General features: G+C 46.0%; 4 protein-coding genes and 1 pseudogene across 11 annotated transcripts; 2 read left to right on the top strand and 3 right to left on the bottom strand.

Annotated features, from left to right (window-relative positions):
• Positions 1–1,592: 1,592 nt before the first annotated feature.
• On the bottom strand, positions 1,593–5,536 carry LOC133497625 (gastrula zinc finger protein XlCGF8.2DB-like; annotated as a pseudogene).
• Positions 4,356–18,563, top strand: LOC133497588 (gastrula zinc finger protein XlCGF8.2DB-like). Of its 5 annotated transcripts, none has more exons than XM_061813619.1 (3): positions 4,356–4,717; positions 15,503–15,673; positions 15,788–18,563. In XM_061813619.1, the coding sequence occupies exon 3, from the start codon at positions 15,850–15,852 to the stop codon at positions 16,945–16,947; it is 1,098 nt and encodes a 365-aa protein (XP_061669603.1). In that variant the 5' UTR covers positions 4,356–4,717; positions 15,503–15,673; positions 15,788–15,849; the 3' UTR covers positions 16,948–18,563. The 5 variants fall into 5 exon arrangements, with proteins under 5 accessions (XP_061669603.1, XP_061669604.1, XP_061669602.1 ...); XM_061813620.1 differs by lacking the exon at positions 4,356–4,717 and adding an exon at positions 12,575–12,680; XM_061813618.1 differs by lacking the exon at positions 4,356–4,717 and adding an exon at positions 14,244–14,384.
• On the bottom strand, positions 6,235–9,872 carry LOC133497621 (gastrula zinc finger protein XlCGF8.2DB-like). The gene is made up of 2 exons (XM_061813667.1): positions 9,309–9,872; positions 6,235–7,397 (listed from the first exon to the last, which is right to left on the bottom strand). The coding sequence occupies exons 1-2, from the start codon at positions 9,439–9,441 to the stop codon at positions 6,358–6,360; spliced, it is 1,173 nt and encodes a 390-aa protein (XP_061669651.1). The 5' UTR covers positions 9,442–9,872; the 3' UTR covers positions 6,235–6,357.
• LOC133497634 (oocyte zinc finger protein XlCOF6.1-like) lies at positions 10,293–13,772 on the bottom strand. Of its 2 annotated transcripts, none has more exons than XM_061813680.1 (2): positions 13,633–13,772; positions 10,293–12,650 (listed from the first exon to the last, which is right to left on the bottom strand). In XM_061813680.1, exon 2 carries the CDS (start codon positions 12,553–12,555, stop codon positions 11,536–11,538), a length of 1,020 nt encoding a protein of 339 aa, XP_061669664.1. In that variant the 5' UTR covers positions 12,556–12,650; positions 13,633–13,772; the 3' UTR covers positions 10,293–11,535. The 2 variants fall into 2 exon arrangements, with proteins under 2 accessions (XP_061669664.1, XP_061669665.1); XM_061813681.1 differs by having other exon boundaries at positions 10,293–12,671; positions 13,633–13,746.
• cog8 (component of oligomeric golgi complex 8) lies at positions 16,980–25,047 on the top strand. 3 transcript variants are annotated; one of them, XM_061813551.1, is made up of 7 exons: positions 16,980–17,222; positions 18,418–19,068; positions 20,114–20,321; positions 20,407–20,775; positions 21,893–22,333; positions 23,679–23,847; positions 24,453–25,047. In XM_061813551.1, exons 2-7 carry the CDS (start codon positions 18,737–18,739, stop codon positions 24,761–24,763), a joined length of 1,830 nt encoding a protein of 609 aa, XP_061669535.1. In that variant the 5' UTR covers positions 16,980–17,222; positions 18,418–18,736; the 3' UTR covers positions 24,764–25,047. The 3 variants fall into 3 exon arrangements, with proteins under 3 accessions (XP_061669535.1, XP_061669536.1, XP_061669537.1); XM_061813552.1 differs by lacking the exons at positions 16,980–17,222; positions 23,679–23,847; positions 24,453–25,047 and adding exons at positions 22,883–22,969; positions 23,041–23,651 and having other exon boundaries at positions 18,222–19,068; XM_061813553.1 differs by lacking the exons at positions 16,980–17,222; positions 23,679–23,847; positions 24,453–25,047 and adding an exon at positions 22,883–23,020 and having other exon boundaries at positions 18,250–19,068.
• The last annotated feature ends 110 nt before the right edge of the window (positions 25,048–25,157 follow it).

Genomic DNA, 25,157 nt, shown 5'->3' with positions numbered 1-25,157 from the left:
CCAAAGCGCACGGCCAAGATGTCAAAGGAGTCGCTTCAGGAGGAACCGGTGGGCGTCACCGAGTGGGCCAGCCGGAGCCCGGACTTGAATCCGATCGAAACGTCTCCAGAAAGACCAAAAAATGGCTGCCGTCCAACCTGACTGACCCTGAGAGGGCCTGCAGAGAAGAATGGCAGAAAACGTCCCAAAGTTCGAACAGGCGGACCCAACAAGACTTGAGGCTGCCATTGGTGCCGAAGGAGCTTCAACAAAATATCAAGCCAAAAGTGGAAATGCTCACGTGGCCATCATTGTTTACATTCTCAATAAAGCTGTCTGAAAATATGGTTTTACTTTGTCATTATGGGATATTTTACGTCAATTATTTTCAGTCATATTTTGAATATGTCCGTAAAATAGATTCCTGCATTAGAAACGTGAATTTTGCATATCGTTGCACCCCAAATAGATAGATAGATAGATAGACAGATAGACAGATAGATAGATAGATAGATAGATAGATAGATAGATAGATAGATAGATAGATAGATAGATAGATAGATAGATAGATAGATAGATAGATAGATAGATAGATAGATAGATAGATAGATAGATAGATAGAGATAGATAGCGGTGGTCAGATTATTGGAAAATGACCCAAATATCTCTTATTTAGAAAACTGCACTCTGTAAAATTCTGACGTTTTATTCAAATTTTTTCATGGATGTTTACAGTTTCAACTGTCACTGTGATAAGAATGAATGAAAAATGCTGTATGTGGGACTAAATGTACTGCATACACTCATCACATTTAATTCTGTCATGTCATGATCCAAGCCACTTATCCTCACAAGGGTCACGGGAAAGCTGGCTTCGGGCAAAAGGCAGACTACACCCTGAACTGGTCGCCAGTCAGTCACAGGGCAGATATCCACACCATCACTGAGCGGGAATCGAGCCCACGCTGCCCAAGCCCAAGGCAGGCGTATGTACCACTACACCATCAGTGACTCACAACTTAATTCTTATAGAAGTATTTTTCATTTTCATTTTTCTTGGTAGCTAACCATTCCACAAAAATATTGTGCGCGTGTGAACAACTTTGGCAACATTGAGGGTTGTTGCTTTTGTTTTTTTAGCCTGCATAAAATCATATCTGCCACATCAAATATGGCGGACACGCTCACGTAGTGCCGCAACCTAAAGAAGGCGGCGTCTATATATATATATAAAAGTCTATTGTAACATTTTCATTCAAAAACGTTTTTTTTTTTTTTTTTTTTTAATGGTTTAGTTTGGGCCCGTCAACGATTGAATGTTTCCATCAACCCATCAGGGAGGAATTCAGTTTCCGCTGAAGTTTATTGCAAAACCATTTTTATTGGCCGATTAGTGTTCATTTGAGGTTGCACGATTGAACCAAAGAAAATCAACGAGGACGACGGGATGGCACACGAGAGGGAGCGACGTCGTACTCGCCATCCTTTCGGAGACTGACAACCACTTGATGGGTCGCGCGGAGGGCCGCTCGGGATTATTAATTCTGATTCGGTTCTTGGTTTTCTCCGTCACGTCAGGAAACGTCGGTCGTTGTTTTCAAAAGCGCAAAAGCTCATCAGTGAAACAGCAGCGATCGCAATCATTAGCAAAACAGTTGATGATGGATGTGATGCTCGTGAGCCCAAGTGCAGTATATCCACGTACAGTGTACACTTTACAGTTTCAATCCCCGGATTGTTCAGTCTACAAATTCAGTCCGACCAATTCAGGAAGTGTTGTCATTTACTTCAGACAACAGCGTTGAATATTTCAGCAACTGAGAAATACTGTAAGAGAGTTCGAGTACGTGAGTGAGAGAACGTTTAAGTGAGCAACGCCAGTCATAAATATCAAGTTAGTTTGTCCGGTCAACTTTTATTCAGGAAGACGTGCGGTACACCTTTTGCCGCTTACAACAACCAAACGGCGGAACCTTGCGAGCGGGTCAAAGCTAACCGAGTTAGCGCAAACGGCGTGTGCGCGTCTCGGAGAACCGACGAGAGACGAAAATGCCTTTTCACTCATTGTGCGATCGCGTATGTTTGGCCAACCCCGAATGATCCCGGAAACTCAAGCTGCAGACCGGACAGTGAAAAGGTTTTTCTCCAGTGTGCGTTCTGATGTGGATTCTCAAATGTCCGTTTGTGGAGAAGGCTTTACCGCAAAGGACGCACACAAAGGGTTTTTCTCCGGTGTGTATTCTTTCGTGTGTTTTCAAATGTCCTTTTGTCGAGAATGCTTTCTCGCAAAAGGGACAGACATAAGGTTTCTCTCCTGTGTGTGTCCTTGTATGATTTGTCAAACTAATCTTTTGAGTGAATCTCTGGCCGCATATTCTACACGCAAAAGGTTTTTCCCCAGTGTGTATTCTTGTGTGCGATCTCAAATGTCCAGTGACAGAAAATCCTTTGCCGCAAACTGAGCACACAAAAGGTTTCTCGCCAGTGTGTCTCTTGTGTGCGCTATTAAATGTCTCTTTCCGGAGAATCTTTGCGCGCACATTGAACAGGCAAAAGGTTTCTCCCCGGTGTGCGTCCTCATGTGACTCGTTAAAGTCACCTTTTGAGCAAACGTGAGATTACACGACGAACACGCAAAAGGTTTTTCACCAGTGTGCGTTCTTGTGTGCGTTCTTAAATGTTCTTTTATCGCAAATGTTTTACCGCAAGTTGAGCAAGTGTAAGGTTTCTCCCCAGTGTGCGTTCTTGTGTGTCTTTTCAACGATGACTTGTTGAAAAAGGTTTTGTCACACTGAGAACATTTCACGTGTTTGTTGTCAGCGTGCGATTTCAGATCCCTTTTAGTGGGCCCCTCGTCCTCCTCCTCCTCGTCCTCGTCCTCGACATTAGGAGAGTGTGACACGACGTCGTCACCATCTGACAGCGGAGCGCAGAGGCTGTCCGGTCCTGACCCTCCACATTGGCCTCCGTCGTCTTGACTCTTCACATGAGCACTGGACCGATATTTGGCGAGAACGACCTCCTGCTCCTGCTTTTGTTTTTGAATGTTACGGCGATCGGCCTCCCCAGGACGTTCTTCACCGCCGTCTGCGGGACACAAGGAGACAAACGCATGATGACGTTCATGTTGCGCATTACTGATGATATGTGTTGTAAGGCAGTGTTTATCAAGAAGATGTCGAATTACGGGAGTCAAGAAAACCCGCGAAAATTGGCATAAATGTGAATAAGCAAGTCGAGATACAGACCGATTATAGTAAGAAGGATTTTGTGCACCGTTATATGACAAGACACTCATAGTAGCTATCCATTTTATGAGCCACTTATCCTCACAAGGATCACGGGAGTCCTGAAGCCTATAGAGCTCGTGCACGTGACGTCGCAGTTTGCACGGCGCCACATTGCCGGTCAAACCCAGCTGCTCTGCACGTCGGGAGCCGCTGAACCCGAGCAGATTTTTCAAATTGCCCGAGACTTGTTGCGCTGTTGGTTGTCACAAGACAGACAGATCTTCAAAGAGGTCATTCTATAGGATACCAGCTGAAAAGACCAGAAAATATGGATGGATTTCGGCAATTAAACCTGATGGACGGCGCCCAACCAAAATACGCACACGACTGTGTAGCGATCGCTTCATTTCAGGTAGGAATTATTCTTCTCAATCTCAAATCACCAACAAGTATTGATAATGCCGAGTTGGCTCATTTGAGAACAAAAAGTCTGTCGCAGAGGTTTACGGAGGTTAAGTGTGGCCGCAATCGCTTCCGTGTCGACGACTCGCCCTCTTTTTTTTTTTTTTAAATCATAGTTAATGAATGCGAGTTTGTGTAAAACCAGGGGTCATTTATTGAAAGATTGGTATTTGTATTGAATACTAGCTGAAAAGATCCATCCAGATCCAGCAACCAAGTATTTGTACGCGCCCGGACTTTTCAAATATTTCCGTGTGAATCTCGACGACTTACTCACCAGATCCATGTGTAGTAGATCCAGTTGTCCAAGACAAGCAGCGAAAACATTGACTTTGGCATTAAATACGATTACTCTATACTGCGTTTCTCTAATTTTTTCATGTACCTTCATTTATTTTCACCTAAATGTCTCGTGGTATCAGACATGACTCTGAGCGTTGCGCTATTAGACATATTTTCGCGTCAACTCCAACCAATTTAGCATTGACCAATGCTTCGTTAGACCAGCAATATGGCGACGTAAACAAAAGTCTCACGTGATTTTTATGACGTAGGTGCACGAGCTCTATCTTCGCACAGGAGGCGGCCTACACCCGAAACCGGTCGCCGGCCAATCAATCAATCAATCCAGTCCGTACAGCTGATTTTTTGCCAAGTTTAAAACTACCTGCAGTTTTTCACTCTTCATAACTGTTGTTGCTAATTTTGTCCACTGGAGGTCACACCGAGGCTACGTTGAATTTCAGTGAAAACGAAATAGCGAAGACTCCAAAATGTCTGCATGGTGACAAGCCTGTTGCACTTCGACCCTGTGATCGTGAAGTACTTTGAGAGGCTGCTCTTCACGCTGCACCGGGCCACTCGGAACACCTCACTCTTCTGGATTCTTATGGACTTTTACCCCGACTGATATTTTGAAGCGCTTGAACAGTTCTAAAACTTCTTTGTAATATTGTGAGGGATTCTCCACGTGACTCGAACAATGACATCGTTGTCGACCATCTCTGCGGATCAAGATTTGTGCTGGGGGAAGTGACGACAAAATTGTAAGTAAACGTTCATTTCCAGTTCATCACGGGGGAGGGGGTTCGAATCCCTTTCTTAAAAGCACTTTATCAAGTAAAGTGGGTGCAGGGGGGGGAATAAAAAAAAAAAACACACCCAAACAACGTGAAGTTTGTTAAAGGTCCTAAGGCTTCAGTAATAAAACGAGTACAATTTTTACAAAGAGAGTTGCAGTTGCTATGCAAGTAAAAAGTGCAAAAACCTGCTGCGTGTGCTTCGTCACGAGGCTCGCTGGAATCCGCGGCCACGCTTCGACGTTTTCTTTCGTGGTCCGCTTTTCTTCTTCTTCGTTCCTTCTCGTACCCTTTCGTCACAGTTTTGCCACTCATTGTCACACGATGATAACTAAAAAAAAAAACAAAAAACTTGAGCTACGCGCTGGCAACAAACGTTTTGTTAGCAGCTAGCGGGCTAAAAGAAGCTAAAGCAAGCTAGCGCGAGAAGCTTCAACGGTCAGCAGACGAAGACACGAAGATTTCAGGAGTCGTGTAGAACTCAAGTCAATTTGTGGCGGAACCACCGAGTCGGAGATTCGGCACGTTCAGTCCAAATTCGAGAAGAATGAATGAAGCGCGAGCTGAGCCTTTGTGTTAGTTTTTGCCAGTGACGTCACCGATGACGCCGAAGTCTCGTTCCGCTCACTAGTTTTATTTAATAAATGCACTTTAATGACTGCAAAGACAACATACAGAAGGAACGGAAAGAAGGGGACTCGAGGTTACTTCATAAATATAAATGAAGTCTTCACAGTCTTCTGGTGCGAGTGTTTGTCCCGCCTACTGCGCCATCTGCTGTTTTACCATTGGATAGCAGCTCCGATGTCTTTTTCTCATTGGTGGGTTTTTGAGGCCGCCTTGGGGCCTCTTCGAAAATAAAAACTACAATCTTTTATCACCTTTTGGGAAACAAGTCAACTTGTCAAGCAAATATGAAAAGTTGTTACTTCCGTTTAAACATGTTAAAGGACAGCGCTTGTGTCAAAGAAGTTCGGGTCCACTTTGCCTACGCGACGTCATCACGCTGACCCGGGCATGACCTTGAGTAGGGCGGAAGTTGGTTGCGGATCTACCGGAATTGGGGTTCTAGCGGTTTTATGTTTTAAATTGAGGCATTTTGTATATACTGAATTACAATTTGAAAACTTTACAAAGCTATTCATGGACATTTTGTCATGGTCTCTCTTTTGGTTGGGTTGGTTTTGTTTCATGTTTTCCTGTCTTGCTCCATGTCTGCGCTTGTGTGACCTGTTTTTTTTTTTTTTTTTTTTTTTTTAATGCAGTCAATCAAATGACCCATATGGGTAAATATTAACGTTGCATTAAAAGTTAATCATTACTCCCCCCCCCAAAAGAAAAATCACAAAAATCATGTCTCCAACATGCATGTTTTTTTTTTTTTTTTTAAGTGTGTTGACATTTTGAACACAAAACATTAATTTGTATTACCTCTTCCGAGTCAGCACTCCAAAATAATTAGAAAGACAGCCAGAGAGTTTAAATTGTGTTGAAAAAGTGTTTTAATAGAACTCAAATTCTAAATGTGTTGCAAGTGTTTGGGAGGGCTAGTTTCAAACTTACCGAAAAGAGTCCAAAATGTCTTTGCGATTCATTGAAAGCTTTCTTTATTGCTTGCTCTTCTGACCAGCACACTCATGTTTGCTCATCTGATACTTGTAGGAGAATTTTTTATTGCACGCACTGCAGCTGAACGCTTTCTCTCCAGTGTGTGTCCTCAAGTGACGAACCAAAGCTGAATTATCACTGAAACTAAAGCTGCAGACTGAACAGGCAAAAGGTTTCTCTCCAGTGTGTATTCTGGTGTGCGTCGTTAAATGTCCCTTTATCGAGAATCTTTTACCGCAAACTAAACAAGCGTAAGGTTTCTCTCCAGTGTGTGTTCTTGTGTGTCGGATTAAACTCCCTTTTACAGAGAATCTTTTCTCACAAACTGAACAGGCGAAAGGTTTCTCCACGGTGTGTATTCGCATGTGAGTCGTTAAATGAATCCTTTGACTCAGTTTAAGACCGCATACTGAGCAGGCAAAAGGTTTTTCTCCAGTGTGCGTTCTCATGTGATTTATCAAACTAATCTTTTGAGTTAACATCAGACCACACACTGAGCAGACAAATGTGTTTTCCCCAGTATGTGTTCTTGTGTGTGCGATTAAATGTCCCTTCTGTGTGAATCGTTTTCCACAAATTGAGCAGGTAAAAGGTTTCTCCCCAGTGTGCGTTCTCGTGTGTATTCTTAAATGTCCCTTCATGGAGAAGGTTTTCCCGCAAACTGAGCAGGAGAAAGGTTTCTCTCCAGAGTGTGTTCTTGAATGTCTTTTCAACAAGGACTTGTTGAAGAAACGTTTGCCGCACTGAGGACATTTCACGTGTTTGTCGTCAGTGTGACATGCCAAATCACCTTTCGAGTGTTCGTCATCATTAGTGTCAGAAGAGCGTGACGCGATGTCATCACCATCTGACAGTGGCGCTAAAAGCCTGACTGATTGTGAGCCCCCGCAGGGGTCTCCATCACCTTCTTCTTCTTCATCATCATCACCATCATCTTCACTCTTAATGAAAGTCAACGGAAAGTTGGTGATTTTTTCCTCTTTTATGTGGGAGGCCTGCGGCTCTCGCTGCCCCGGATGACAAGAGGGTCCGCGAACATCTGCCAGAAACAAGAAGACAATATGATAAAGTCGAGCTCCGGTCAGTCAACGCTCACGTCGTGACTTTGAGGTTCGACAATCACATTTGTGTCCCGAGAAGTTCAGTTACGGGAAATGGAAAAGAGTGTCAATTTTCAGGATGGTGAACAATTGATGTTATTCATCGTGCCTTGAACACCAAAAAAAAAAAAAAAACCACACTAGTGTGAGCGTGAAGGTCTCACAAGTTTCAAGTCTTTTTTTTTTTTTTGTGTGCAAGTCAATTTGCCTCGTCGATGCAAATCACTTTCTCTTGCTTTTCGCCATCTCTCCTTGGACTGACCCGTCAATTTGCTTGGTTACATTGTGCAGATTTTCCAAATCCAGAAAGAAAATGGAAAAAGACCACAGAGGGGAAAAAAAGACTGCAGAGACACAAAAGCAACTCATGACTTTTACCCCACACGCCATCAGATTGTTAAAGTTCTTGAAAAAAAAATAACAGCCACGTGTGAAAAACTTTCTGACCTTCGGGCAAGGCACTGTGAAAAAAAACAACATAAACCAGTTCACTGTTTGTTGATGTTTTACTGTAGCCAAATAGAAACAATCTGAGAGGGAGATGCAGAGGAGATATCGCAATAAATTTGGAGAAGCCAAGCGAAAATCCTGTTGAGCAAGGCTGGCAAGTATCATTGTCACGTCCCGTCGGAACTGGAGTAGGACCCAAATGCAGGGCTCGGACGATGCAAGGTAGTTCAGGGAGAAGCGTTTATTATGTGCCGAGGTCGGGGATCGAGCGGGCAGTCCGGTGCAGCAGCGGTAGTTGGGACGTCGGGCGAAGAGAGCAGGTGAGCGGGCAGGCAGGAGTCGGTACACGGGAGAACGAACAAAGCAGGCGTTAGTATCAAAAGGAGTCCGGCTCACAAGGTTGGTCGGAGGACAGGCGAAGGTCGGTGCACGCGGGTTGTCGAGCGGGGATACCGGAGCGCTCGAACGGGACGCCAAGCTCATCCAACTGGCGCCGGCCAGTCGTCATCGGGGTCATATAAATCCACGGCATAATCAGGCTGCATGAGGCGCAGTTGGGCACCTCCCAATCAGCGCAACCGCGCGGACACCCGCACAGCCCGGGCTGGAGCGGCAGCATCATGACAGTCATGCCAAGTTGTTGCATTGAAACAACTTTTTGTGCACAGCCTGCGACGTAGTCGGACTGCAAACATGCCCATCATAAAATAGGATTAAAAAAATAATTTGGCAAAGTCAATTTGCTGCAGTTGAGCTGCACATGCTGCATTCCAGCTTCGCTCAGTGACAAACTGAGGGGGGAAAAAAATTGTCATATTTCATCAGAAAGGCACAAATGTCTGTTTCTGTCTTTCGTTTGCCAACCAGTGCTTACTAAAATGGCTCATTTTGCTTTCTTGACAGCTTCAGCCCCAAAGCGTGAGTTGCTGTCTTTACGTTGAGACGGCTGCGCACAAGCGCGACCCAGTTCAAAATGTATTTCCATCCATCCATTTTCCTTGCCGCTGATCCCCACAAGGGTCGCGGAGAGTGCTGGAGCCTATCCCAGCTGTCAACGCGTACACCCTGAACCGGTCGCCAGCCAATCGCAGGGCACATCAAGACAAACGGGCCCACTTTCAATCAGACCGAGGAGCAATTTAGAGTGTCCAATTAATGAAGATGTATTTTCAGTGGGTGCAAATATCATTGCAGGTACATTTCAAGTTCAGATATTCCTACTTGACTTCACCCGCTTTTCCCAAGTCAGTTTTGTTTTGTCAATTCAAGTCACGGTGATTCGAGTGTCAAGTCGTAATGACTGCATCGAGTATTGATCCATCACAGACACGCCAAAAACAAAAAAAACAATAGAATGTTCCGGTGGTTGCCATAGAAGCGAGTGTAAGAAGTGTCCAAACCTGCTCCGTGGAGCACAACCGCAGGCTGCTCGCTATCATCGCGCGTTCGACGCCGTGGACGTTGTGGCTCGTTCTCCTCTTTGATGCCACAAAGTTCCTCGTCGTACTCTTCTGGCCCACTTTTTGCACTCATTTCCACTCTTAGCTTTTACCGGAGCAATGTGTGGATAACAAACAGCCCTTTGTCACAGCGCCAAGCAAGCTAAGCTAAACTACGCTAGCCGAAGAAGCTTCAACGGGGGCATCGAGCCGAGTTTATCCGAACTCGAACATGAGACCAAAGATGTTTTAGTCCAGGACAGTCGTGAGGGACACACCGCGTCGAAGGTTTCGTCCGCTCGGTACGAATTCGGGAAGAATTTTTGGGGTCCAAACCAGAGGCGGAGAAGGCGCAAAGTGACGTCATTGTGTACGCCTGCGCCACATCCGCCACAACTTATTGCAGGAGGGTCGACGTCATCAACGCATTTACGTCAAGAAAAGCAAAAGCTCAGGGACGGCGGAACTTTGTGCCGCAAGTGAACTAAGACCGAATGAAAACCAGTTGCGAAATGAACACGTCGCGAGTACGACTTACTTTCAATGTCCATGCATTATTATTATTATTATTATTATTATCATTATTAGGTGGTTTTGTTTTGGTTTGTTTTTTTTTCTTTTTTTTTTTGGGGGGGGGGGGTCGTCAACCTTTCCAACATGGCCTCCACGCAGGCATTTCTGCTTCGCGTGTAGTTTGCGGTCACCATAGATAACAGACGATAAATATGATTGCACATGTAGTTTGTTGTTCACAGTCACTGGATCAACTTTTCAAAGTAAAATTACGAATGACGAGAAAGTTGCTGCTAAAAATCTGAAGTTGCACTGAAATGTGTGCAACGATGTGAATGCATTCGTAGACTCAGTGAAGTTTATCTTCATTTGGAATCTCATTTTGAAGATGTGAGGAATTTTGCTTCTGCCATTTTTTCTCTCCAGAGGTGTCCAGAATGAATTCAAGATTGTTCATGAGAATGGTTCGAATCAGACAAGAACTGAGCAAGCAATCATGTCATCGTGTGGAGAGTTTACAGCGGAGCTTTTGTCCATTTAATTAGAAAAAAAATGAATGAAATTTTAGGAATGTGCCAATTCTTGGAACGTTAAAAGTTGTTCCCATTTGGATTGGGAATGACGGGGAAGAGTTTTTTCTTCATCTTTCTTTTACTATTGTTGCGTACAGGAAAATGTTTGTCAGGGATTCTTATAAAACTTCATGGTTTGGATTTCAAATGAAATGATTCTTGTAAAAAAAAAAAAAAATCAGAATCAGTTTTTCTATTTTTGGGGAGGTACAAAAGGAAGCCCGTGCAGACATGCTGCCTCTGTAGCAGAGGATGGCTTCGATCCTTCGACCTCTGGGTTATGGGCCCAGCACGCTTCCGCTGCGCCACTATGCTCTGACGCACGGGGAGTGGACCTCATGTTTAGACGTGTTTCCAACTTTCACTCCAGTTGTTGCCGCCTGGACGGCAGCAAAATCGTGATCGTGCATCCATACGCAGGACCAGCAGCGTCGATGCTGTTTGGACTCACTTGTTCCGATTACAACTCCAGTTTTTTGTCATAACTTGTTTTGAATGGATGCATTTGCCTCTTTCCGATGTCACGCGAAAAGCACAACCCCCCCCCACACACACACACACACACACACTTACTTTCTGCCCCCGTTTGAGCAAAGTCGATTTCACGCAAAATGGAACCGATCGTTTGTCGTTGGGATCGGCCCCAGCACTCCCGCGACCCTTGTGAGGATGAGTGGGCTGGAAAATGGATGGATGGCCGGCCTGATTGGTTATGTTCACCGTTCAAATGGCGCCCCCTCGTGTCGGGTCACAGTGACTACAGGTCAAAACTTTCGCATACTTCGTAAAAGTGACTCGAAAAAACAAAGTCAAAGTCAGAGAAAGTTTCTCCAAACGTTTGTTAGGTTGGGTAGTTATCACCACACCAAGTATAGAGTTACTTTTACTGGATTTGCGAGCCTTTTTTTCTTTGTTTTTGGGGTGGAGTGCACTTGTGATTTTGGAGGACCAGCGTATTCCTTAAATATTTACTTTGACCAGTAACGTTTACATTCGAGGCTCAGTATTTCCAACACGAATCCAACGCTGATCACTGTTTCAAAACTTTTAATCCCGGATCATAAAGACACTTTTACAAGCTTTTCCTTCACTTAAGTTGAAGCTCACGATTTGTTACTCTTCTTACCAGCACACTTGTGTCTCTTAATCTGATCCTTTCGAGAGAATCTTTTATCACACACACCGCAATTGAACGGCTTCTCTCCAGTGTGTATTCTTGCGTGTATTGTCAACGTACATCTTTGAGCAAATTTTTTATCACAAACTGAGCAGGTAAACTCTTTCTCCCCAGTGTGTGTTCTCATGTGTTTCACCAATTTTGAACGCTCACTGAAACTAAAGTTGCAGACTGAGCAGGAAAAAGGTTTCTCGCCAGTGTGTATTCTAGTGTGTGTTTTCAAATGTCCCTTCATCGTGAATCTTTTACCACAAACCGGGCAGGCAAAAGGTTTCTCGCCGGTGTGCGTTCTCATGTGAATCGTTAAATTCATCTTCTGAGCTACTCGAACGCCGCACACCGAGCAGCAAAAAGGTTTTTCCCCAGTGTGCGTTCTCATGTGTTTCACCAATTTTGAACGTTCAACAAAACTAAAATTGCATACTGAGCAGGAAAAAGGCTTCTCACCGGTGTGTATTCTTGTGTGTGTTTTTAAATATCCCCTTATCGAAAACCTTTTACCGCAAAATTGGCAAACAAAAGGTTTCTCGCCGGTGTGTGTTCTCATGTGAGTTATTAATATACCCTTTTGGGCTACTTGAATGCCACACACTGAGCAGCAAAAAGGTTTTTCCCCCGTGTGCGTTCTTCTGTGTGTGTTGAAATGTCCCTTCTCGGCAAATCGTTTGCCGCAATCTGAACAGCTGAAGGGTTTCTCTCCTTCGTGCCGTCTCCTGTGAACTTTCAAATAACTCTTGGAACTGTATGTTTTCCCACACTGAGAACACGGCCAGCGTTTGTCGTCGTTGTGACACGTCACATCACCTTGAGTGTGTTCTTCGTCATCGGTGGCAGGCGACCGTGAGGTTGTGTCATCGCAATCTGACAGTGGAGCCAAGAGGCCGTCAGCTTGTGATCCTCCACGGTGGTCTCCGTCGCCTTCTTCACCCTTCCTGACAGAGGTCATCGGAAACTCGCTGATATCAGCTTTCTGCTCTTCGTCTTCAAAGTCGGGTTCTTGTGTGGCCCGCTGCTCACGATCAAGGCAGTTTGCACTCAAGTCTGCAAGACACAAGGACACAACTACGCAAGGTTGGCTAAAGTCAATTTCCTCTCACTCGAGTCTCATTTTGCGACTGTGACGTTGTCTATTATTGATCATGAACGTTTCGGCAGTGTTTATGAGAAGTGGTGGGGAATAAATCACTGTTAACAGTCTGTTATTTGACTTTAATGCTTATTTTTCTTTGACTGTGTTTGTACAGTGACTTTGAGTGCAATGAAAGGCCCCTGTGAACAAAATTAAGTTCATTAGTCCTCGTGATAAATGTTTGTTAAATAGATGTGTTAAGTATATGAGCTTTACTTGCTTTTCTGACCATTTTGAAATTTTTGCTCCCTTGATAGATAGATAGATAGATAGATAGATAGATAGATAGATAGATAGATAGATAGATAGATAGATAGATAGATAGATAGATAGATAGATAGATAGATAGATAGATGAGATTTAAATAGAAAAAGTCAACTGAGGTTCAGATCTGGATCAGTTGAGGTCTTCATGCCTTAAAAATGGAGCATTAAGAGCCGCGGCAACAGGTTTGGCCTCGCAGGTGTTGTACACTTCGTCATGACATCTACAAACACAAAAGTTAAAACTCTACCATGCAGAGCCAAAGCCATACGCTGTACCTCAGAGCTCATCCGAGATGGACTGACGCAAATTGGAAAAGCGTGCTACAGCGTGTGCGTGCCTGATGTGGCCGACAGTGGGCCAGGGAATACTCGAGGAGTTTATGTGCATGCTCACACACATCAAATTTCCAGAGAACATTGGACAGCGCGCTCGGTCTTGACGTCACAAGATGGCAGCCTCCCCTGACGGATGGCCGGACTATCTTTGGTCATTAGCCAACAAATAAAGTTTATCAAATGTTAGATACCTTAAGACTCAAGTTACTCAAGTAACGCAGTGTGTTATTTAAGCACGAAGAGGAAGAAGAAAAAACTACAAGACAGCAACCTGAATGTGAAGAGGACAAACCTGCTCTGTGTCCCCACAACTCGAAGCCGCTTAGCAAACAGTCTTCAGTCGCCGCTCGTCTTCTTCTCTCGCACTTTTGCAAGACATTTACCTTCAGTCATGACAACACGTGACACTGACGCTCGATCTCAGGTGAGCGATGCGATGACAACAAAGGCGACTCTTTGTTTGCGGCCTGCAAGCTAAACTAAGACAAACTAGCCTGAGAGGCTTCAACCTTTGCAGTGGGACGACTCGAGACTTAACGAGTCACGTTTTAGTCCAGCGAAGTACTGGTGGATAGACTGCGTCGAAGCTTCAGTACATTCAGTACTAAGGCGCAGAGAATGACTTCAATGAGGCTACGTTTTTCGTGTCTCCGACGCGGACCCAGTTTTGCGACACCATCGAAGCGTCTCCGAGAAGCTTTGCGACAGATGTGAAAATGGAGCGACGACGGGCGCCGTTTGAGCTGCGTGCAGAACGGCGACGCCGAGCTAGGAAGGTCCAAATAATCTAAATTGGCGCAAGAAGACTAAAAGAGCATGTATGATAATCGTGGGGAAATGGGAAAACCCCTCCCAGTCGGACTTTTTAAAAATTAAATATCCTGTATCGATAGCACATGATTTTGGCAGCGGAAAAAGAAGGAAATCGCATAAAATGAGTTGGGAAGTGAACAAGTTGCATCGTCTTTGATGGGATCATCGCCCCTGCCAACACGGCTACCAAGTCGGCACGTAGACGAGAGGCTAACACACGCCGCATTTGCCGTATGTCCGTTTCTACCTGTTTTACTTCCGTGTACGCTTTGCGTAACCAAACGCGCCCATGCAGTTATTTTTGCCCGAATGATCACTGACAATACTGAAAGCCTCGACCTAGTACATCTCGTCACGACCGCAATGGAGTAAAACATCAATCGTGAAGTCTTCGTGTCCCGATGATCTTGTCGAAATGCACGTCGAAGCTTCTCCATCTAGCTTTAGCCTAGCTTAGCTCGTGGCCGCTAACAAAGAGACGCCTTTGTTAGCAACACATCACCGAGCAGAGGTCGAGTGTTGCTTGTAAATATAAAATGTGTGCAAAAAGTGTGAAAGGAGAGTACGTGGAAGAACTTTTTGGAACAAAAGAGCGACGTCAACGAGTGGACGATGCCTGCAAGAAGCCCCAAGATGACAGAGCAGGTTTTTCTTTCACTTCATACTTTGGGTCCTGTAACATTGTGTAAATTTTATGATTATTTTCATGAAACAAGATGACAAGATGCTGCGCTTTTGAGTGCTGCCGTTGTTCCGGTTGACTGCACCTGTCACAGAAACTCCCTTTCCATTATTCAAATTCCGGTACCAGCACAGTCGAACAAATACTGAAAAGGAAACGTGAATAAAGGCCTCGTCGGCTAAGCATCGAAAAGGACGCCCGGACCCCATTGTTGGAAGACTGCAACAGTTGGATAAAAAAATACACGTCCCATGGATTTTCTTTTTTAGATACGTAAAATATTATTCTTTATTCACAACAACAAAACCGCACAGGGTTTTCGTGTTTTAATTTCATTGATCATCGCCATACAAACACACCACAAATATCCCATCATGCTTAGTGTACAGCAGTCGAAACGACCAAGATTTTGGCCAGAAGGGGTCCAAAATGTCTGACGAAATGTGCAGCCCAGGAGGAAAAGCAAAGCCAAGTTCGGGAGATTCAGTATAAAAAGGCCTCTTTGGAAAGGCGTTCTGCGCAATCTGATATCAAACCTCATTTTACATGAGGGGAAATCAATATAACTTGATTATTCCTCAACATGTCACCTTGACCCTTTCGTTTGTGCCACGCAACATGAGACTTGTCTTCAGTAAACCGTGTGCGTCTGTCTTTTGTCCTGCAGATCTCAGCGAGGAATATGTTCAGGATGAGCAGCGGCACCAACCCAAATCCCTCCAAATCAAAGAGGAAGAGCAGGAGGCGGACATCCCAGAATTTCCACTTGCCGGCGTCATTGTGAAGAGCGAAGATGATGACGATCGAGATGAGTGGTCAACGCTTCATCCCGGTCAAAGTGATGAGCAACGTCCACTTGGCAACACGAGACTTGACCAGGCAGAAGTTGGCTTAACAAACACAAAGTGTGTGTGTGTGTGTGTGTGTGTGTTTGTCTTCTCGCGCTCAACAGATGTCAGCCAAGATTTTCCTCCCCTACACAAGGTGATCAAAGAGGAAGAGCAGGAGACGGACATGGCAGAGTTTCCGTTGACGAGTGTCATCGTGAAGATTGAAGGCGACGACAAAGAAGAAAGTGACGGAGACGGCTGTGAAGGATCACAAAAACACGGGCTCTTAGCTCCGCTGTCGGACTCTCCTGACACCGATGATGAACGCTCTCCAGGTGATACGGACGCGTACTGGAAATGCTCGCAGTGTGGGAAAACATCCAGTTCAAAGTGGGGCTTGAAAATACACATGCGAACACACACGGGAGAAAAACCTTTTGCCTGCTCAATTTGTGGCAAAAGATTCACCCAGAAGGGCCATTTGAGAGCACACACAAGAACGCACACTGGGGAGAAACCATTTCCCTGCACGATCTGTGGTCTTGTATTAAGTCAAAAGATTAATTTGACCAATCACATGAGAATACATACTGGGGAGAAGCCATTCGCCTGCTCCATTTGTGGTAAAAGATTCTCTGTAAAAGGACATTTACGAATTCACACAAGAACGCACACCGGAGAGAAACCTTTCTCCTGCTCAGTTTGCGGCCAGACATTCTCTCTGAAGGGCCATTTAAGAACACACACAAGGACACACACCGGAGAGAAGCCTTATCCTTGCTCGGTGTGCGGTAAAAGGTTCTCTATAAAGGGACATTTGGTCGCACACAACAGAACGCATACGGGGGAGAGACCTTTTTCCTGCTCAGTGTGCGGTCTTCGTTTGACCCAAAAGATTAGTTTGACTAATCACATGACAATACATACGGGAGAGAAACCTTATGAGTGCTCATTTTGCGGTAAAAAATTCTCAATAAAGGGACAGTTAATAACACACACGAGAATACACACTGGTGAGAAACCCTTTGTCTGCTCAGTCTGCGCCGTAAGTTTCAGCGATCGTTCAGGATTAGTAAAACACATGAGAACGCACACTGGAGAGAAACAGTATTCATGCTCATTCTGCGGTAAAAGTTTCTCTCAAAGATGCACCTTGACAATACACACGAGAACACACACTGGTGAAAAACCGTTTAGTTGCGATGCGTGTGACAAAAGATTTTCCCGTAAGGATCAGGTTAAGAAACACAAGTGTGCTGGCGTGAAGAGCAGCGGGCAATGAATCCTAAATCAATTTGGACTCTTTGTGGTAAACTGTCAAAAGTGTCAACACTCGTCTGCAAACAACGATACTCTTCAATAGCGACTGTCGAAGCCAAAATGCAGTCAAGCTATTTGCTCAAGTAATGATACCTACAAAAAGCATTGATTGTGTAAGATGTGTGAACATATTACAGAATATTATTCAACGCTATACTTCTTCTTCTTCTTCATACAGTATTTAACTGCATTACACGTCATGATGTCACATGCACGCCAGACACGGAGGACCAACAGGTCAGAGATGTGCGATATGACGATAGAAATCATTGTGCAATAGCAGCCTCCATCATTTGTAGTGTTTGTTTGATGTGTGGAGTTTTGTGTTAGCGCTGTTGCTAAACTACGGTTGCGTCCCAGACGGTGACACAACGCTATTTGCCTTTCCCATACGTCGTCATTGTGCTTCGCTCCAAAAACGCAATCAACTGTTCCGTGAGTGTAAGAGTTGAAGTCAAATGTGTATTTATTGTGGATCTGTGAAGAATGGACTGCGTTTTGTAAATAAATGAAGAGCAGAGAAAAATGGTAAACCGCGGGAATAAAAGAATAAAGACAAATGAGAAGATGGTGATTCAGTGGGAAAAGGGGTGGCGTGCCCTCTCCGGGTCTTGGATGAGATCCCTCCCCAAGTGGAGGAGTTCAAGTATCTCGGGGTCTTGTTTACGAGTGAGGGAAGAACGGAAGCAGAGATCGACGGGTGGACCGGAGCAGCGTCTGCACTGATGCGGACTTTGTATCGGTCCGTTGTGCTAAAGGGGGAGCAAAGTCCAAAGGCCAGTTGATCTACATACAAAATACGTGTCATATCGTAACAGTGTCTTGGAAAAACAAAATCCCATGAAGTCGTGTGCCGTATTATGTCGCGTCCCAAAAGCATTTAAGCGAGATCAGAAATATAATAATATAATATATACAATGAAATATTGTTGGAACGTACTCTACGGAGGCGCCGGTACATTCGTTACTGATTTGAAAAGAATTATTTCGTGATTTGAGACTGGTTGTGTACTAGCGTAAACTGCACAACAAGTAGATGTTTTTGTTTTGTTTTATTCAATCTTTACTGAAAATACATATTTTACAAGAAAAGAAAGAGGAAAAACAGACGTAGTCGTCATTAATATAAAATAGAATCCAGTTGTAATTTAAGACAAACCATCGAATCGCATTATATACGATTTTTAAATTAAAAAAATATAAATTACTTCGTACTAGCTGTTCCTCTGAAAGCCACTGGATGGCAATAGAGATTAGTGAAAGAGTTTGCAAATTTCAATTATTACTTGGCGATTTATATAAGCCTTGTGTCTCAATGTATTTCTTTATTTCTATATTTATTTTATGATAATACATGTTTTGAGTTTTCATATCGTAACGTTGTGCATTACCCCCTGTGTATTTTCAAAAAAGTTTAAATGTTAAAAAAAAGGTTCGTGGGAGCAGAAGCGAAAGAAGAAGAAGAAGAAGGAGGAGGGCGAGAAGAAGAAGAAGAAGAAGGACGAGAAGAAGAAAGAAGAAGAAGAAGGAGGACGAGAAGAAGAAGAAGAGAAAAAAAAAGGACGAGAAGAAGAAGAAGAGAGAAAAAAAAAAAAAAGGAAGGACGTGTCGCTTTGAACTTAACTAGTTGTCGTATTAAGGAATACACGTATCGCCGTCAGTCGAAGGACATTTAGCGAAGTTTTGGTCAGTTTTGTTTCCTTTTATTGTTCTTTTGTTTGTTTTTACTTCCGGCCTCCGACCGAGCCACCATGGCGACGCTCGACGTGGAGGACGAGAGCATTCTGGCGTCCGTCTTCCACGACTGCTTCCCGGCGGACGGCTGGAGGGACAAAGCGGACATGACGACCTACTTGTCGGAGCTCAGTTCGTTCGGCGTGGACCGGCTCGGCCGCGAGCAGGAGCGTCTGGCGGAGGAGCGGGCCCAGATCCTCGAGCAGACCCGACACTTGGCCTTTTCCAACTACCACACGTTCATCCGCACCGCCGACTGCACGGAGCACATCTACCGAGACTTTGGACGCGTCGAGGCCGGCGTGTCGCGGCTGCTGGACAAGCTGCCCGCCCTCGGACAGAGATGCCGGTCGGTCCCAACTCATAAACACGCAGACAGTCGAGGGGGTGGCCGAATGACGGGGTGTGCGAAGAAAACAACAATCATCACGTTTATTTAGACTGTTATTGAAGTCCAAATAATTATAATGAATTTAAAAAAAATATATATATCCAACTACCAAACCATAGTACAGTACTCTATGCAGTGCAGTATACACTATCTGTCTAAAAAAAAAAAAAAACAATAATTTTCACATTATTCTAGGATTTAGCAAATAGACATGATTGAGGTCATCCCACTTGACCCAAAATGGGAAAGTTTCATGTTGATTAATGACCCAGCCCTATGGGCTGAAATATATCCCAGCAGGAATTTATGTGAATGTGAGTTCCGACACTTTGAATCATTGTATTCAAAAACTGAATATTGAAAAAAAAACATCATTTGAGGTTGCATTGTTTGACTTGAAAAATTTAATTCAAACACTTCATCTGATTGGTATCGTGTAAAATTGATTTTAATTTCATTTGGAAAAGAAGTCCAATAAACTTGAAAGCAAATGAAATATTTTTGATACACAAAATGAGGCGTTTTTACATTCAATTTGATCATTTCAGATCCACAATCAATTTCAGGGCCTATCGACAGATGTCCTCTTTGGCCAATCAGCGCCTTAGTTTTTCAATCACGTGATTGAGGGCCTCTCCTCAAAGTCAACTCTTCGAACCAGCGACAGTCGCTAATCAATAATTACTCCTGACAGCCGTCAGCGATGTCCGTCACAACTCATTTGAAATTGAATTTGTTTAATTGAATATGAAATTATCAAACTGAATGCGAAGATAATTTCAATTGTCATGTTGGATTAAAAAAAAAAAAAAAAAAAGTTATTGGGCTCCAGTTCCAAACAAATACATGTCAGTTTAAAAATATCCTGTTCAGATTCATTTTTTTGTAAATGCAGCTTTACAAATGAAAGAATACAAGAGATGATTTTGAATGCAATTATTCAGGCAACAAACGGGCGTTGTGTACCGGACTCGTAAGCACCGTCGTGTCAAATGTCACGCAGGAGCTTCGCGAAGGAGGCGGAGGAGATGTCGGCGAGCCGCCGCATGAACACGCTGACGCTGAAGCGCCACACGGAGATCTTGGAGATCCTGGAGATCCCGCAGCTGATGGACACGTGCGTCCGCAACGCGTACTACGACCAAGCGCTGGAGCTGGCCGCCTACGTCCGCAGGCTGGACAAGAAGCACGGCGCGCTTCCTGTCATACGGGTGACGCGCAACGCACGCGGCTTCTCTCGTACGTTCATTACACGTCGCCGCCATTAACTTCACGCGCGCGCGCGGCGTCCCTCAGGGCCTGGTGGGCGAAGTTCGTCAGAGCGCCCAGCTGATGCTGCTCCAGCTCCTGCAGCAGCTGCGCAGCGACGCTCAGCTGTCGTCGTGCCTGCGCGCCGTCGGCTACCTGCGGCGCATGGACGCCTTCGGCGAGGCCGAGCTCCGCGTCAAGTTCCTGCAGGCCCGCGGCGCCTGGCTGCGCTCCGTGCTGGACGCCGTGCCCGACGCCGAGCCGTACGCCCACATCAGCAAGAGCGCCGAGGCGTGCCGCGTGCACCTCTTCGACGTCATCACGCAGTACCGCGCCATCTTCTCGGACCAGCGAGACCAGCAAGACCAGCAGGCGCTGCGCCAGGCCGACATCCTCCACGGCTGGGTCCTCACCAAGGTATGCGGCGGCGGAGCTTTCGGCGATTGCATATGGAGAAAAAAAGTCCTTCGAGTGTTATTTCCCCTCACGACCGGTGCCACTTCACTAATATGACCATTTTTGGACTAGTAGGAAATGGAATGAATATTTAAACGGCTTAATGGAAAGAGAGCGAGCGAGAGAGAGAGAGAGAGAGAGAGTTTTAGCATTTATTGCATAGCCTTGCTATCCAGACAAAGGTCCATGTACTAGAATCCTCTCTTTCTCCTCATGAGTAAGACAATTCAAATTCAGTACACTTTTAGAAACACTAGTAGAACCATTCTGTCTCACTGATTTGTTTTCTCCCACAAAAGGTGCTCTGTTTGGCATTGTAGCCTTCCGTTAAACCTCACTAACTAGTGACCTGCACTAGTTGCTCCACTGTGTCCAACAAGTAGGCATCTGTCATGCACTCGAAGCTTCCTTATCATAGATATTGCTATCCATGTATTAGTGCGCCATTTGTCCTCACCGGTAAAACAACTAAATGTTACTTGTGAAGCAAAACTCTGCACTAGTTGACACCTCTGTGCCAGTAGTACTTGTAGCGGTGGAAGATTTTACCAATGAACAAGCGCTTCACAAGCAGTGCTTGAATCACGCAGACATCAACTGATGCCATTTTGGGTACTACTGGCGTGCGTAAGTTGTGTTGCGGGGCCAAACAGCGCTACTAGTACACGGGCCTTCATCTGGATATCAAGCACCTGGAGTACATGATCAAACAGCTCCCCAAGAAGCAATTTGAGGATGTATTCGAACATATCAAAAGTCTCGCCTCACATGTAGCATGTCCTTGTTCTAGTAGTGGGCCAAAGTTGTTGTTGGTGAGGACAAAGAGCATACTAGTACGCGGATCCAAAGGTGCTGCTATACACAAATACCGTTTGATAAAGAGGCTACAAGTGTGTTGTGCATGCACGCGAGTTTGCTTTACAAGTGTTTCTGAGGCCAAAAGGAAGGCTTGTAATGAAAAGAAAACCGTTTCGTGTTAGGACACGGTGGTTCTACGAGTGCGCCGAGTTACTAGCGAAGACAAAAAGCATGCTAGTACACAGTCCTCAAGCCTGAAAGCCGTTGGGTGTTTGTGCAGGTGTGCGAGTTGGTGGAGGTGCTGGAGCGCGACCTGCAGCGCGGGGCCGGCGGCCGGCTGGACTCCCTGGTGGCCCAGTGCATGTACTTGGGCCTTTCCTTCAGCCGCGTGGGCGTGGACCTCCGCGGCCTGCTGGCGGTGGCGTTCCAGCGGGCGGCGGCCGCGGCCTTCGTGAGCGCGGCGCGGGAGGCGGCGGCGAGCTTTGGCGAAGACATGAGCGCGTACACCCCGGTGGCCATGCCCTCCGTGCCGGGGGCCGCCTTCTCCTCCGCCGGCGCGGACCAGCCCGGAACGGTGACCCCTCCCGCCAGCCTGCTGGACTTCCCGCCGCTGGCCCGCTTCCTCAACCGCATCCTGATGGCCTTCAACGACCTGCGCCTCTGCTGCCCCCTGGCGCTTGCCCAACGCATCACCGCAGACTTGCACTCCGCCCTTTCCGACGTAAGACAAACACACTTGCATAATGTTGGTGAAATTTGGGGAGGGAAGGAAATGTCACCATCAACCCGGGTGGGCGTCAGATGTACGGCCCTCGGCCCACGTCAGGGTGTCCGATTCCGCTGGGCGCGTTGAGCGCATGTCGAATGTTATTTATTGTTCTAAGACATCGTAGAACAACATAGTAGAGCTTCTCCTGTTGCTGTGCATACAAAGGTGCGACGTAAAAAATAAATAGGTATTGGAAATGTGTTGCACAACATGCTGAAAATCAGCGGGCCCTCACATCCATTGATTAGCAGTACGGTGAGAGGAAAAAACAAGAGCTTCCGGTGGCGATGGCTCCTGGAAACAAAACTCTTCCTCAGTTTGTTCGTCCTTGTTTTTGCGCTTCTGTACCGCCTTCCGGGTGGCAGTCGACGACCGGGGGGCGTCGTGTCCTCAATAACGTTCCGAGCTCTAAACGTCTGCCACGGACGGGAGAAGGCAGCCGACGATCTCCTGTGCTGTTTTGATCGTCCTCTGAAGTCTCGCTTGGTCTGCCTCGCTCAGTCCAGATCCCGTTCCAAACGGAGACGCAGTTCGTCAGCGGGTTCTCGACGGATGAGCGGTCGAAGGCCAGCCAGGTTGTTTTTCCAGACAAGTCTCGGGAATTGGAGACGCTGTTAAATCTTCTTGATGACCGCCGAGATGTTGTCTGTCTAGATCAGGACTCCCAGGAACCTGAACGTGGTGTCTCCACACACACACACACACACACTCACCGTTGATGACGAGCAGAGGCGGTTCATTTCTGTTTTTACCGGATTCCTCAGTCCGATTCCAGCGGCCCAGTCTACGGCGAGCTCACTTTACGCTAGCATCAGGAATGTTTGTGCGAACCCAGCTCTGAAACCAGGTCTCTGTTATGATGAGAACGCAGCAGTCACCAATACTTGTAATTCCAGATCATCCGTTCTGTTGACGATGGATCTGTCGTGGGTCCGGTACAGACTTGGAAGACGTGGCCTGTGTGGATTGTTCTTTAACCCGAGCAGGAAGTGGGACCGATCGTCCCGCCTTTGCTTCCTCTTGCTTCTCCGCCAGCGCTGTCTCATCTGGAATGTTACGTTTGCGCTGAAACTCACTTGAAATTGTTCATTTGTATCGGTATCCGATGTCCAGAAGTTCTTGGCGGGTGTAGCAGCGAAGTGCCCAGAAAAAACAAAGACGCAATAAAAGTAAAAGCGCAGATAGGGGGAGCAATTTTGATTCGACCCTGTAGAACGTGTTGCAATTTTGCAATCAAAATAACTTGATGCCAAGTCTGTCCACTGGAGGGCGCACTCACAACCACTCTCAATGTCAGGTGACCAATGAGCTGTTGGCGTTCCACCACGCTGAGGATTCGGCCTTCAGCGATGGCGAACGGCAACTCTTCGCGCGCATGTGCTGCGTCTACGCCCGGGACCTCCTGCCCTTCCTGGACCGATGCCTGCAGATCCTGTTTCCTGCCCAGCAGATGGCGCTCATCCTCGGTCAGGATTGAAATTTTTATGTAATTACCACGGTGGCACGGTAGTTCAACTGGTAAAGCGTTAGCCTCACGGTCCTAAGGACCCGGGTTCGATCCCGGCCCCGCCTGTGTGGAGTTTGCATGTTCTCCCCGCGCCTGTGTGGGTTTTCTTCAGGCACTCCGGTTTCCTCCCACATCCCCAAAACATGCAGCATTCATTGGACACTCGAAATTGCCCGTAGGTGTGATTGTGAGTCTTCATGTGCCCTGCGATTGTCTGGCAACCAGTTCAGGGTGTGCCCCGCCCGCCTCCTGCCCGTCGACAGCTGGGATTGGCTCCAGCACTCCCTGCGACTCTCGTGAGGATAAGCGGCAAAGGAAAATGGATGGATGTAATTACCATCAAAGTATGTCCAAACTTATCATTCCTACATTGTTCACCCGATTTGGATGCAAATTCTTTCCAGCTGAGGCACCGTGCCGCTCATCTTGATTGTATCATTTCAAATTCTTTGTGGTGCTGGGGAAAAAAAAAAAAAGAAAATTTATGTCCACGTCACAATATTTACGGAAGTGTTAAAATGAAAAATTTTATACCCCTTATTGTGTGTGTGTGTGTGTGTGTAGGTGTTCCAGTCTCTCAAATGCGCAGCAACGAGCGTTTGGGTCGGGTCGACGCTGAGCAGCTGTTGGAGCCGCTCAAGTTTTTGCTTCCCGAGGACGACGGAGCCCCGTCGGACGTCGGCGCGACGCTGAGCGCCGTCGAGTCTGACGTCGGCGCGGAGGCGAGCGGCGTCGAGTCGACGTCGGCGCTTTCCCGTGACGTGGCCGCGGGGGCCCGCTCCGGAGAGCCGGAGGTAACGTTGCCAGCGACACAGCGCCAGGACCAGGACCAGGACCAGGAAGACCGCCGAGAGATGGCGAATGTGTTGTCATGACGACCAAAATCCCCGAGTGAGCGCGTGCATTGAGGAATGGAGGTGACTCTTTCATCCAAAAATGTCACTGGTCCATCCCAAAGTGGGTGCGACTGACAAAGGAGCGTCAGGAGGTTCCAGGTTTGGTTCTATTTTTAAAACAACAAAGCAAATGTGGGATGAAAAGGGTGAGATATCGGGTGGACTTTATTCATAATTTCATTGCAACTTTGGTGAAGGGAGCTGATTCACGATTGGCTGCTGTGTGTCTCGTGGCCAATAAATGAACAAGAACTATCACATTATTGGGTGTGGCAACATCATTTGGAATTAGCTGGAACTTCCAAAAATTGTGGCTGTCGATGTCCTTTTTGTGTCTGTTAGACGATGTTTTGTTTTGTTTTGTTTTCTTCTT

The sequence above is a fragment of the Syngnathoides biaculeatus genome, chromosome 3 (genome assembly GCF_019802595.1).
Source record: "Syngnathoides biaculeatus isolate LvHL_M chromosome 3, ASM1980259v1, whole genome shotgun sequence".
In the NCBI taxonomy this organism is placed as follows: Eukaryota; Metazoa; Chordata; class Actinopteri; order Syngnathiformes; family Syngnathidae; genus Syngnathoides; species Syngnathoides biaculeatus.
Note: the sequence above shows the minus strand (reverse complement) of the source record. Positions and strands in the feature narration are given on the sequence as shown.